Source organism: Dysidea avara, chromosome 1, assembly GCF_963678975.1.
Source record: "Dysidea avara chromosome 1, odDysAvar1.4, whole genome shotgun sequence".
Taxonomy (NCBI): domain Eukaryota; kingdom Metazoa; phylum Porifera; class Demospongiae; order Dictyoceratida; family Dysideidae; genus Dysidea; species Dysidea avara.
Genome location: NC_089272.1, coordinates 28,292,067 through 28,304,816, shown reverse-complemented (window position 1 = coordinate 28,304,816; position 12,750 = coordinate 28,292,067). Strand labels below are relative to the sequence as shown.

Here is a 12,750-nt window from a genome sequence, read left to right as displayed (position 1 = left end):
CTGGAAACGTATATTTCCATTCTGTAACTTGCATCATGATGCCAATTAAATGCTCACTAAGAGCGGAAACTTGCAATGTCATAGCACAATGGTACAAACAGTTATGAGTGATGTAAGTGTGAAAAAGTAGGCAAAAATCATGTGCCCACATGCCCTATTATCGCAGGCCCGGTCACATATAATAAATGTATTATTATATATATGATTTGAACATTTACTGATAAAATCAGAATTAGTTAAAGTATTTAAAAACTTCTTCATCTTTCTCTTCTTCCTGTGGTAAAGAAAAAAGATAGGTTCAAAAAGCCCCAAAGCCGGCCATAGGCCGGCTTTGGGGTATACAAATACAAAAAGATGTGAAATCTAATCCAAAACAGCCAAACTGTAAAAAAAGAGTGCGGCCCTCAGAAAGGCTATGGTGAAAAAAGATGTGAAATCCAAGGTGGCGGTCAAGAAATGGCTGTGATGGTAGGTTAATGGTAAAAATTTTAATAATGACAATTCAGGTGAATTTTGTGCCAAGACCAAGCGGCACCAAATTCACCTGAATTGTCGTTATTAAAATTTTTACCATTAACCTACCATCAAAGCTATTTCTTGACCGCCACCTTAGATTTCACATCTTTTTTCACCATAGCCTTTCTGAGGGCTGCACTCTTTTTTTACAGCTTGGCTGTTTTGGATTAGATTATATATATACATATATTTATTACAGAACTCTCCACATGGCGGTTTATTCGTAACTAAACACTCTACAAGGTGACTTCTTCTAGCTGATCTCTCTACAGGTTGAATTGTTTGTAGCTGAACTATCAACAAGGTAATTTCTTCTAGCTGATCTCTCTACAGGGTGCTTTGTTTGTAGTTGAACTCTCTACAAGGTAACTTCTTCTGGCTGCTCTCTCTACAGAGTGAATTGTTTGTAGCTGAACTCCCTACATGGTAACTTCTAGCTGATCTCTCTACGGGTGATTTGTTTGTAGCTGAACTCTCTACAGGTGATTTGTTTGCAGCTGAACTTTGTAGCTGACCTCTCTACAAGGTAACTTCTTCTAGCTGATGTCTCTACCGGGTCACTTGTTTGTAGTCGAACTCTCTACATGATGGTTTCTTTGTAGCTGAACTCTCTATAAGGTAATTTCTTCTAGCTGATGCATGTCTCTACAGGGTCACTAGTTTGTAGCTGAACTATCTACATGGTGGTTTCTTTGTAACTAAACTCTCTACAAGGTAATTTCTTCTAGCTGATATCTCTACAGGGTTACTAGTTTGTAGCTGAACTCTCTACATGGTGGTTACTTTGTAACTGAGCTCCCTACAAGGTAACAGCTTCTAGCTGATCTCTGTACAGGGTGAATTGTTTGTAGCTGAACTCTCTACAAGGTAATTTCTTCTAGGTAATGTCTCTATATGGTCACTTGTTTGTAGCTGAATTCTCTACATGGTGGTTTCTTTGTAACTGAACTCTCTACAAGGTAACTTCTTCTAGCTGATCTTTGTACAGGGTGAATTGTTTGTAGTTGAACTCTCTACATGGTAACTTCTTCTAGCTGATCTTTCTACAGGGTGATTTGTTTGCAACTGAACTCTGTACAGGTGATTTGTTTGCAGCTGAACTCTCTACACGATGGTTTCTTTGTAGCTGAACTCTCTACAAGGTAATTTCTTCTAGCTGATGTCTCTACAGGGTTACTAGTTTGTAGCTGAACTCTCTACATGGTGGTTACTTTGTAACTGAACTCCCTACAAGGTAACAGCTTCTAGCTGATCTCTTTACAGGGCAAATTGTTTGTAGCTGAACTCTCTACATGATAACTTCGTCTAGCTGATTTCTCTACAGGGTGATTTGTTTGTAGCTGAACTCTCTACAGGTGAATTGTTTGCAGCTGAACTCTCTACATGATGGTTTCTTTGTAGCTGAAATTTCTACAAGATAGCTTCTTCTAGCTGATGTCTCTACAGGGTAACTTGTTTGTAGTTGAACTCTCTACATGACGGTTTCTTTGTAGCTGGACTCTCTACAAGTAATTTCTTCTAGGTAATGTCTCTACAGGGTCACTTGTTTGTAGCTGAATTCTCTACATGGTGGTTTCTTTGTAACTGAACTCTCTACAAGGTAACTTCTTCTAGCTGATCTCTCTACAGGGTGATTTGTTTGCAGCTGAACTCTGTACAGGTGATTTGTTTGCAGCTGAACTCTCTACATGATGGTTTCTTTGTAGCTGAACTCTCTACAAGGTATCTTCTTCTAGCTTCTCTCTCTACAGGGTGACTTGTTTGTAGCTGAACTCTCTACCTGGTGGTTTCTTTGTAGCTGAACTCTCTACAAGGTGACTTCTTCTAGCTGAACTATCTCTTTCTGTAGTTGAACTCCCTACAAGGTAACTTCTTTTAACTGATCTATCTACAGAGTGAATTGTTTGTTACTGAGCTCTTTACAGGGTGATTTGTTTGTAGCTGATCTCTATACAGATTATTTGTTTCTAGCTGATCTCTTGAATTCTCTTCAGGGTGACTGCTCTATTATTATGACTGCTCTATTAGAGTATTTCGATCTTGCACTTGCTACACCAAGTTGGATTTCGTGTTATAACTCCGTGGCTTTAAGTCTGATTCTTTTACATCATTGAAGAGCCTTTCTAAGATGATTACTCCATCTGTACAGCGATTTTCAAAGCATTACCCCAAGCGGTTTTTCTGGTAGGCGTGATAAGTAGAAGTTTTTTATTAGCTAATCTCGATTGCATAATTATTACACACTGTTGGTTTCTTCGTTGTATCTTCCTGGTTTTTAGCTCGATTTCTTTTAATCCACAAAAGGTTTGAGGTTCAATATAGTTAAGACCAGCAACTACTCCCGTTACGCTAGTGTCACGCAAATGCTTACAGACCTTAATTGGCCTACACTTGCACGATGCAGAGATGAACTGAAAGCCATAATGATGTTTAAAATAATTAACCACCTTGTTGACATCCCAGTAAATCCGTTTCTGACATCCATATCCACTGTACATAGTACCAGAGGTCATAATATGAGATTTATGCAACCAATGACACGGATTGATTCTTATATGTACTCCTTTTTCCCTTCGGCAATCAAAATCTGGAATGATCTACCCCAAAATGTGATTGACTCCAATGATATTGATCAGTTCAAACAAAAACTAGCAATTATTTAATTTGTATACTTGTATGTATGTTGTGACCTGTGCACTATACTCTAAGAGGTCTGCACAGTATTACCAATAATAATAATAATAATAATAATAACCTATTCACCCACCGATTTTCAGCTTCGGTTTACCCTGTAGGCGTGACAACACATTGGTGTTATTTTTCGTGAATAATCGCTAATAACTCTGCCTTTTTATTGTATTTCAGCCAAAGTTGGTACCGAGATGCACCGTTATATCTTCCTTCTGTGGCAAATATCAAGGCAATCGGATATAGAGCTTATGCAGGGGGCGTGGTAATTATTTCTAAGCGCCTAGCTCTTACCAATTTAAGACACGCGTTAGGACCAGTCCGCCATTTGTAGGGTATACAGGTACAAGATGCCAAAGGAGTGTTGTGCTGTGAATTGTTCCAATTTGTGTGTAAGAGGGAGTGGATTAAGTTTTTATATTTTCCCAGCGGATCTAGATCGAAGAAATAAATGGATTGCTGCTGTAAACAGGAAGAACTGGTACCCAACCGAGCACACGGTAATATGTAGTGAACATTTCATTGATGGACAAAAGAGTAACAACCAGTTTGCACCGAACTACACCCCTACAATCTTTCAACGCGTTGACAGTCCTATGAAACGAAAGATGGAAGCTCAGGTCGCGGATTTTCGAAGAACAGCTTCCAGAAAACGGAGGATAGAGCAGACCGAGATCACTGATCAGCAAAAGAAAAAGGCAAAGGAAACCAGAATGCAAGAGCTTGCTGAGTCTAGCAAAAGGCAAGAAGAAGCAAGAAAATTGGAAGAAGAACGGAGGCTGAAAGAAATAGAGGAGCAGCAAAGCTTAGAGGAGGAGAGGAAAGACGTGAAGAAGATGAGAGGGAGAGATTGTTGAGAGAAGAAGAAAGGAGAGAAGCTGAACAAAGAAAGGAGATTGAAGATGCCAAACAAAAGAGGTTGGATGAAATGAACAGATTGCAACAAGCTGAAGAGACACGACTAGAGTATGATGAACTACTCAAGAAATATGATGACCTACTCCTGAAATACAACCAAGCTGTAGAAGAGCTTGAACAGCTAAGAACAAGAGAAGCTAAACTGAATACAAAGGTTGATGAGTTGCTGACAAGGATAGTAAGTCGACAGAGCTTAGAAGAGAATGATAAGCAAGTGAAGTTTTATACAGGCCTACCATCGTTTGCAGTTTTGCTAGCCATATACAATTTGGTGATAAAGGGTCTACCTGAATGTCATTTTTCTGGCTGTCCCATGTTTGATCAGCTCTTGATTACTTTGATTAAGCTACGACTTAATATTCCTGATCAAGATTTGGCATATCGCTTTGGTGTAAACCAATCTACGATTTCCCGATGCATTACCAAGTGGCTAGATGTACTTCATGTAAAGTTATCACCGTTGATTTATTGGCCAGAGTAGGATCAGTTATGGAAGACAATGCCAACATGTTTCAGGAAAAATTTTTGGAAATGTGCGATTGTTATAGACTGTTTTGAAGTGTTCATAGACAGGCCAACTTCACTGATGGCAAGGGCTCAAACATGGTCAAACTATAAGAAGCACAACACATGCAAATTCTTAATAGGCATCACTCCTCAGGGGTCAGTATCGTTTATATCTAAAGGCTGGGGCGGAAGGGTATCTGATGTACATTTAACTGAGAACTGTGGTCTCCTCTCAAAACTTGTCGGAGATTGCGACTGAACTGATAACTATATACACACACTCGCATGCGCACACAATAATGTTGTAATGCTGCACTGTATTTAGAGCTTAACACGTGATAGAATAATAGTGGCAGCGTGAGTAGTTGTATCCGTGTCCATCACGAAGAGGACGCTCATCTAGTTACCGAACTACATCCTATACTATCACTCCTTCCGTCATTTCTGGTACTGTGACCTGAGCATCTGGATGAGCGACCTAAAGAAGTTGATTAGTTCACGCCGCGGCCATAAGTGCCATTTAGCCAAGATACTCGCCAGTGCAGACGATATTTTGGCCAAGCTCTCAACCGCCAACGAAGAAGAAACAGACGCCACGGCAGTTATATCCGATTCCGTCCTTCTGGCAGAAAACCTGAAGCAGCTTCGCCTCAAAGCCCGCGTATTCGAAGAATTGGACGATAAGATCATCGATAATACGGAGGATGAAGAGAAAATCGAAACAGCAGTGTTCGAAGCAGCCGACCTGCAAACCACCTTGTCGGAGAAGATGGCACTGATCCAGCACACCCTGCAGACACTCTCGAAGGCAGACGTAGCTGAACGAACAGCACCCACTGAGCAGACAAACCCTCTGCCCCAGCCACGGGAGCCTCAGAGTGGAAAAGAAGAGACTCCAACAAAACAGCAGTCAAACATTAAACAGGTGGATCACGTGAGTACCAATAATAGTAGCAATAGTTCACATCAGCCTGCGGCTGATTCAAGTAATACTCACGCACACTCCACATCACACATGGCCCATGCTAACACCTCAGCACACGTGGCCCATGCTAACACCTCAGCACACATGGCTCATACACACAAGTCCACTACAGGTAGTGATATCCCTCCTACATATCACTTTGGCGCCCGCCTCTTCAAGCTGGAGATCCCAGTCTTCAGTGGAGAACCACTTGATTGGCAGCCTTTCTGGGACTGTTTTACAGCTGCCATTGACACTAACCCGTCCCTCAGTGGCGTTCAGAAACTCAGCTACTTGCGAGCCCAGCTGAGAGGTGAGGCATCAAGAGTGATCACTGGACTTCCCCTCACAAATCTGAATTATAATCACTCGGTGACTCTATTAAAAGAGCATTATGGGCAGTCACAGAAGATCATTTCCGCACACATTCAAGCCCTGCTGGATCTCCCGAAGCCATCCAACAAGCTGGCTAGTCTGAGATTTTTTCATGACACCGTGGAAACCCATGTCCATTGTCTGGAATCTCTAGGCAAGTCACCAGAATCTCTGGACACATTGTTGGCCCCAATGATACTAACCAAGCTGCCTGAAGAAACCAGGAGAAACATGGCCAGAGGCCATACCAGTGCAGAGTGGACCGTGCTAGAAATACAGACTGCTATCTGTAATGAGATAAGGATATTTGAGACAGGCCAACAAATATCCGCTAGTCAACAAGGCAGTCCTACTGCCTCCTTCCACACATTGCTGCACCGCAAACCGCATGGAAAGAGAGAGATCAACAGTAAGCTAAGTTGTGTGTTCTGCAAAGGAAACCACACTGCACTTAATTGTGAAGTACACAAAGACGCCACATCTCGCGTAGAGATCATTAAGCAACAACGCCTGTGTTTCAACTGCCTTGCCCATCATCACATATCCCAATGTAATTCCAAGAACCGGTGTCGCAAATGTGGCAACAAACATCATACTAGCATCTGCAACGATCCAGCCAAACAGACCACTAGTGACACCATTCCCACCATTCCCAGTAACACCACCTCCAGTGAAGTAACTCCACCATCAACTGCTACTACTAACACCGCGACCTTCACCACACTAGCACCACGCCAGCTTGCCAAACACACTACCTGTCTGCTAAAGACCGCTATTGCCATTGTTGTCGGCACCAACCTGCAGGCTGAAGCTAATATCCTATTTGATGAAGGATCGCAGCGATCCTTCCTCACAGAGAAGCTTGCAAATGACTTAGAGTTAACACCATACAGATTTGAAAACATCAGTCTGTCATCGTTTGGTACTAACAAACCACTGCACAAGCAAATGAACACAGTGTCAATCAGAATTAGAACACCCACTGGGGAAATGGTACCACTTTCAGCACTGGTAGTGCCTACTATAGCCACACCTATTTCCAATCCCCTGCATACAGATGTCCTACGGCTACCTCATCTTAAGGGACTACCACTGGCCCACCCAGTCACGGCAGCTGAGAACTTCGACATCTCATTGCTCATAGGAGCAGACCACTACTGGGACCTGGTTGGGGACCACATTGTTAGAGGAGCTGGTCCAACTGCCATGAGCTCGAAGCTTGGATACTTGCTTTCCGGACCTGCTCTACTACCCCGACCACCTAGCACTAGCGTTAATTCCCTTCATGTCATTACAGCACATCATCAGGAGGAGTGTGACTTGCAAAGATTCTGGCAGGTAGAAGACACAGCAATCACACCAACAGAACCAGACAAATCAGATGCTCAATTTCTAACTTCATACTCTGCCTCTCACATCTCAAGGTTGAATGATGGAACCTATTGTGCAGGCTTCCCTTGGAGAGAGGAACATCTCCCACTTCCAGACAATCTTGAAGTGTGCCAGAGGCGTACTAGATCCTTAGCTCGTAGACTTGCTAAGTCCCCCGGTTTGCTACAAACATACGATGCAATCCTTAAGGAGCAGTTAAGCAGAGGCTTCATTGAGCTTGTTCCAGAGTCTGACAAGAGTACTCTGTCCCACTACATCCCTCACCACCCAGTGAGCAAGGACTCAGCCACTACTTCTATAAGGATAGTGTATGACTGTAGCTGCCGCCAGTCACGCGAGTACCGTAGCCTGAATGACTGCCTCCTCACAGGTCCTCCATTTCTCAATGACTTAACATCAATCATTCTCCGCTTCCGCTCTCACCTCTATGGTATCTCAACTGATATAGAGTAGGCTTTCCTTCACATAGCTCTGCGGGAGAAAGATCGCAACTTCACAAGGTTTCTTTGGCTCTCAGATCCCAGCAATCCTAACAGTGAATTCACGGTCTACCGATTTCGGACAGTGCTGTTTGGATCTGTAAGTTCCCCCTTTATGTTGTTTGCCACCCTTAACCGTCACTTGTTGCAACATGATACTCTCATTTCTCACAACATACGGTGTAACCTGTATGTTGATAATGTGGTTACAGGGTGCAATACTGAGAAGGAAGCTGTACGTTTCTACCGACAGGCGAGATCCATGCTGTCTGAAGCCAAGTTCAATCTGAGGGCCTGGGCATCGAACAGTAAACAACTGGTGGAACTGTCACAACAAGATGGAACATTTGACAGCTCCAACCCCATCAATGTCCTTGGAATTCGATGGGACACGTCAACAGACAAGTTATCACTCTCACTGAAGGGATTACGCCACCCAATCACATTGACCGCCAAACGTGAAGTATTGAAGGATACATCCAAGTTATTTGACCCCCTGGGCATTACTAGCCCAGTGTCTGTGCGTGCCAAACTCTTTATGCAGAAGCTCTGGCAATTACGGGTGGAATGGGATGAACCATTGGATGCCAACATCAGAGACGAGTGGAATATCATCATCAGTGATATTCAGAGGCTGTCTGAGTTAACCATCGACCGATGCTACCTCAAGAAGGTCTTCCACAGACCCGATATCACACTACACGTGTTTGCAGATGCCAGCACGAAGGCATACGGAGCAGTAGCCTTCCTTGTGAGTGATGACATTGTAACATTTGTGATGGCCAAGAACCGTGTTGCTCCACTGAAGAGTCTGACTCTACCAAAGCTTGAATTGATGGCTGCTGTTATTGCCTCAAGAGTTGCAACATTCATTCAAGATGCTCTGCAACTACAGGATACTCCCACCCATTTCTGGGGGATAGCCAGATTGTGCTGCACTGGCTGGCAAGCATGAAACAGTTGCCACAATTTGTTCAACACCGAGTGGTAGAGATCAGAACAGCCTTCCCAAATGCAACTTGGAATTTCTGCCCCACTGCACATAACCCTGCTGACCTGCTGACGCGTGGCATAAGTTTCGAGCTCCTTAACTCACAAGGTAATCTGTGGTGGAAGGGCCTACCGTGGTTGACTACACCTCACGCTTGGCCAACATGGCAGCCGGAGCCACAGATTCACTTGCATGCAGCCGCAGCTATTGCGGAGGAATTCACACCTCAGCCACCTACCAATCCCGATGTTGGTCTTCACAAGATCATCCAACTGAACAACCACAGCTCACTACACAAGCTTTGGGCTGTCACAGCGTACGTATACAGATTCGTAAACAACCTGTGCAGATCACGGCCCAAGCTGCATGGCCCCCTAACTGCCAAAGAGCTCAACTCTGCACAAACTAGATGGATCCAAGCTTGCCAAGAGCTTAGATACCCATTGGAGATGGCTAGTGCCAAATCCAAGTGCATCCGTCCTGAAGTGAAGAAGCCACCTCTTGTCAGGCAACTTCGGTTGTTTATGGATGACAGGGGCCTCTTGCGGTGTGGGGGACGGATACACAATGCTCCTCTCAGTGAGCTGGCCAGGTTCCCATACCTGTTGCCTCAGAATAACCACCTAACCGCACTTATTGTTTACCACACGCATGTCTTTCTTTCCCATGCAGGTGTTGGATCTACCCTGACAGCCATCCTACAATCATACTGGATACCTTCAGGGCGTCAGTATGTCAAGAAACTTTTACGACAATGCACAATATGTAGACGACATGGAGGAAGACCATATGCAGCCCCTGAATCAGCACCACTTCCGAAGGTCAGAGTGCAGGATGTACCACCATTTTCCATCACTGGCGTAGACTTTACAGGAGCTCTGTACGTCAAACAACAGAACAATGAGGAAAACAAAGTCTACATCTGCCTATTTACTTGCGCCACCTCTAGGGCAATACACCTGGAAGTAGTTACAGACCTCTCCACTACAACTTTCTTGCTTGCCTTTCGTCGCTTCGTTGCCAGGAGATCATTGCCAGTTATCATGATGTCAGACAATGCAACCACATACTCTTCAGCTGCAGAAGAACTCTCCAAGCTTCTGACATCAGAGGAAATTGCCACTACATTGGGCCGGGAAGGTACAGTGTGGAAATTTATACCAAAGAGAGCACCATGGTTTGGAGGTTATTGGGAACGGCTTATTGGCCTCACCAAGATGGCGGTGAAGAAGACGCTAGGAAGGGCCCATGTTAATCTTGTGACACTCCAAACAATCACAGCAGAAGTTGAAGCCATCCTGAATGATCGCCCTCTAACCTACATTTCCGATGACATATCAGACCTAGAGCCACTTACACCGGCACATCTCTTACATGGACGACGGCTGACTAAACTGCCTCATGAACAAGCCACCATTGAAGATATATCAGACCCCAGTTACCTGGACGCAGATCAACTGAGGAGAAACGCCAAGAAGCAGTCAATCCTGCTAGAACACTTTACCAGCAGATGGAGAAATGAATACTTGACTTCGTTGAGAGAATTTTATCGTCCTTCAGGAAGAGGTGGCCAACAAATCAAGGTTGGCGACATAGTGTTGGTACATGACGACTGTGTACGCATTAACTGGAAGCTAGCTGTAGTTGAAAGCTTAGTGGCAGGTAATGATGGATTGGTCCGCTCAGCAAACATTCGTACAAAGAACGGCGTTACCAACAGACCTGTCTTGAAGTTATATCCACTGGAAGTAACAAGTGATGCAACAAATATGCGAAGTCAAGTCGTTAATGAACCAGATAACCAGGAAGGACCTATAACTAATCCAAGTGGCCCACACATTGACAATCGTCCGAAACGGAGAGCTGCAGAACAGGCCCGGAAGCAGATAAGGGATTGGGCGAAGTGCATCCGTGCCCCCCCGGAGGATGTCGGAGATTGCGACTGAACTGATAACTATATACACACACTCGCATGCGCACACAATAATGTTGTAATGCTGCACTGTATTTAGAGCTTAACACGTGATAGAATAATAGTGGCAGCGTGAGTAGTTGTATCCGTGTCCATCACGAAGAGGACGCTCATCTAGTTACCGAACTACATCCTATACTATCACTCCTTCCGTCATTACTGTTACCTGGAGATGTCATCTTAGCAGATCGTGGCTTCACAATAGAAAAAGCTGCAGGAATGTATTGTGCAGAAGTCAAGGTACCTCCCTTTACAAGAGGGAAAAAGTAGTTAAGTAAGCTAGAAGTTGACACTGCTCGCCAGCTTTCTCATGTTAGAATTCATGTTGAAAGAGTTATTGGGCTAGTAAGGCAAAAATATTCCATATTACAATCAACTCTGTCTATTAACATGCTCAAAGGTGACGAAGAGGGTGTGTGTCCTGTTGATAAAATAGTTGTAATATGTTGTGCGCTACGTAACTGTTGTGACTCTGTAGTACCATTTTAATTATTTACTAAGTTGTACCTGTCATTGTAATAAATAATATTGTTGATATTTACGTAACATTCATTTTATTTACATTTAGGATATGAAAGTGCATGTACAGTAGAGTATATTAATGATGTTTCATTGCCTTCTTTGATCTCTTAGAACTCCTCTGATTGTGGCAGTCTGGACAAAAATATTTCCCTTTCGGAACATCTTTTTTGGTCATTTTTAAACATGAAAAATGAAACCATCCTATCAAACAATCCTTGTTATCACAGCAAATCATGTTATCATAGTCTTCTCCTTTACCGCAATAGCAGTATCCTTCCTGTTCATCTGAAGAACTTGAATTATGGACATCATTGCTCCTCGAGCCTGCAGTAGCATCCACCTTAGTAATGTGAGAGTCTGTGGAATCCACCTGGTTTACACTTGCATCAACAGACATGCTAGTACTGGAGCTTGCACCACCACTAGCAGCTGTACTGCTTGATGACTGCAGTGGCATTATTGGTTGCTTGCTGAACCACTTTCCTACTAGTTCAGGTAATATGGCCAATTTAATGAATGGTTCAACGTCATGTATAGCCGAGTCAATGAAATCAGAATCCAGCTCTACCATCTGGTGAAATATTTCACCTTCCCTCCAAGCTACAAAATCACAATGTTGCATGTGGCATAGCTTCACCTGCAGTTGGATTTGATAATAATAAATATGATCTTCCTTAAGTGCGAGTCTGCCATTGTCGTCTTCTAAAAAGAAGGAAGAATTATCAAGAATGGCTTCTGAAAATGCTTTATTCTTACAGGAGAAAGGACACTTGATTTCTAAAACACGACTCTCACAACACTTACAGTAGACAAGGCCGTCTGGTGTGGCACCCAAGAATGGAAATTCAGGATCCAAAATAAGGCCACATTGTATTACCATAAAATTCTCATGACAAGCTTGCATTTTTTCTGTATATGCTACCCTGGCAATATCTTCATGCTTGCACCCATACTGGCATGCAGAAGAAGTAAATTTACACTGCTCAGGATAGCATATAGCCTTGATCAGGGAAACAGATGGTTGAAAATGGTTAGTATGCAAAGCTTCACGCAACTTAGAAGCTGTTATCCTACCCGCACGTTGCTCAAACCAAGCTCGACATTTACTTTGTTCTCTTGTGCGCTCCTCCACCATGACAGCTTGATTAAATGTGAAAGACACAGTCTCGTAAATATCTTCACATTTGGTCAAAAGATCATTATATGCCATCTCCATTGCCGTCGGATCATGCAGCTCTGTTAAAGGTTTGGGTAAAACCCCAGATTCTGTTTCTGGAACATAAGAATCATTATACTCAGCCATCAATGACAGCACAACTGGTTTCCCCAGCCCTTGAGACATCTCATTATGAAAAGTGGCTAAATCAGAATCAGTAGACTTAGGAATAGAAAACTTTTTGCTTTTCGTAGATGGGTCTCCACATCC

At 43.4% G+C, this 12,750-nt stretch overlaps 4 protein-coding genes across 4 annotated transcripts; all 4 read left to right on the top strand.

Moving 5' to 3' along the window:
• Positions 1 to 3,554: 3,554 nt before the first annotated feature.
• LOC136242954 (THAP domain-containing protein 2-like) lies at positions 3,555 to 4,061 on the top strand. Its single transcript, XM_066034489.1, has one exon. The coding sequence runs from the start codon at positions 3,555 to 3,557 to the stop codon at positions 4,059 to 4,061; it is 507 nt and encodes a 168-aa protein (XP_065890561.1).
• Positions 4,062 to 5,098: 1,037 nt separating this feature from the next.
• LOC136242859 (uncharacterized) lies at positions 5,099 to 7,813 on the top strand. Its single transcript, XM_066034388.1, has one exon. The coding sequence runs from the start codon at positions 5,099 to 5,101 to the stop codon at positions 7,811 to 7,813; it is 2,715 nt and encodes a 904-aa protein (XP_065890460.1).
• A 141-nt stretch (positions 7,814 to 7,954) lies between these two features.
• LOC136242774 (uncharacterized) lies at positions 7,955 to 8,794 on the top strand. Its single transcript, XM_066034283.1, has one exon. The coding sequence runs from the start codon at positions 7,955 to 7,957 to the stop codon at positions 8,792 to 8,794; it is 840 nt and encodes a 279-aa protein (XP_065890355.1).
• On the top strand, positions 8,791 to 10,776 carry LOC136242693 (uncharacterized). Its single transcript, XM_066034171.1, has one exon. It carries the CDS (start codon positions 8,791 to 8,793, stop codon positions 10,774 to 10,776), a length of 1,986 nt encoding a protein of 661 aa, XP_065890243.1.
• Positions 10,777 to 12,750: the final 1,974 nt, after the last annotated feature.